Below are 1,525 nucleotides of genomic sequence, written 5' to 3'. Positions count from 1 at the left end.
AGGAAGAGACAGAGGGAGGGAGGAAGGGAGGAAGGGAGGGAGGGAGGGACAAGAGAGGGAGGGGGAGACAAGAGGGGGAGAGAGAGAGTGAGTGAGTGAGTGAGAAAGAGAGATAGAGGCATTAAACACACATTGAAAACAAGGAATTGTAGTGCTGTTATTCACCAGATCAAGATCAGGACAGAGACAGAGAGACTTTACCTGGGTCTGGTGCTTTAGTGGCTCCAGAGGAGCAGAGGTTCTGGTTGGGACAACCCTGACATGCTGACGTCTTCCCTGCCTGCTCACTGGCCGTACCGGGGCAGTCTGACAACCAATACAACCAATCAGGTCAATACATCAAAAACAACCACCATGACCAACCAATCAGATAATAGCGCCAAATGTAAATAAAACAAAAGTGCCCAGATTGAATATGTAGGAAACGCTTGTTTCTTTGTCCACTAATTTGCATGTGACTGAATGAGTTAAAACGCAGATCCATTGACCAAAGATATTATAGTTTATTGGACAAACCCTGTCTGTTTTTGACAGGTCACGTGATACAGTTTATCCTAGAGAACAGCCAACCGATCCAACCCGACCATCTGCACTACGGTCGGACAGGCTTCCGGTGTTTATTAAGACACCAGGGACGTACGAGGTATCAATCGGAATAGGAAATGCGAATTGTTCCCATTATCCCAACTATTTAAACTGAGAAGATTTGAACGATTACTTAAAAATTTGTCACAGCAGCCATTATGAAAACGGCACGTAAGCGTTGAACAACAAATGAGCTGATTGGCTGACACTGTCATGACATAAACACTGCTAAATGCATCTGTTAAACTGGTTTGTAAACTGCGCCATCTGTCTGTTGTCTTATGGAGAAACAATTTTCACCATTTTCACGGCACTTCCCCTGAAAAACCCGAAATTAAGTTTTTCGTAGCAGGTTAGGATAATTAACGTAGGTTAAGAGACCGAGGTTCATTAAGGTTAGCGGAGAAAATCACTTTGTATCGAAGTGCGGTGAGTATTTGACAGGCAGCTATGCTAACAGGCTAACCAGCTAACTTTCAGACAAACTATTCTTCATTAACAACGACGACAACAAACTTAACATTCACTAACAACTAACATTATAAAAGGCTAAAAAACACATATAATAAACGTGGTGTCTGGAGACTGACGTGTTTTCTTATAATAAACTTAAAATAAACTCACGCTGTGGCGCATCACTTGGAATGTCAGCCATGTTTATTGGGCCGCTGTGGATATTCGTCCGGACTGAAATCACGTCTCATCTCAAAAGGTTCCGCATACGCACCTTTGACTAAACCAGAGACTAAACTATAAAAAAAATAGACACACTATAATAATTGTAAAACAGCTAGCCTGGTGATTGAACGGGTAACCAGGCCCATATTTTCCATATGCTTTTTTTATCCGTATAGGGGGGGGGGGATCCAGGCCTCCGTGCCCGCTATGGGAGCACCCCACTACGGGCCCAAATCAATGGGGGCTGCCCCTAGTGATTTAT

General features: G+C 43.6%; 1 protein-coding gene across 1 annotated transcript in view; it reads right to left on the bottom strand.

Annotated features, from left to right (window-relative positions):
* The window catches only part of nubp1 (nucleotide binding protein 1 (MinD homolog, E. coli)), a 20,059-nt gene extending 18,744 nt beyond the window's left edge, over positions 1-1,315 (bottom strand). Inside the window, 2 exon segments of the mRNA XM_090194488.1 lie at positions 202-306; positions 1,210-1,315. Of these exon segments, the coding sequence (XP_090050614.1) occupies positions 202-306; positions 1,210-1,240 (136 nt within the window). The 5' untranslated portion in view covers positions 1,241-1,315.
* Between the last annotated feature and the right edge of the window lie 210 nt (positions 1,316-1,525).

Source organism: Oncorhynchus mykiss, chromosome 13, assembly GCF_057628025.1.
Source record: "Oncorhynchus mykiss isolate SJ-2025 chromosome 13, ASM5762802v1, whole genome shotgun sequence".
Taxonomy (NCBI): domain Eukaryota; kingdom Metazoa; phylum Chordata; class Actinopteri; order Salmoniformes; family Salmonidae; genus Oncorhynchus; species Oncorhynchus mykiss.
This window is presented reverse-complemented; position numbering and strand designations above follow the sequence as displayed.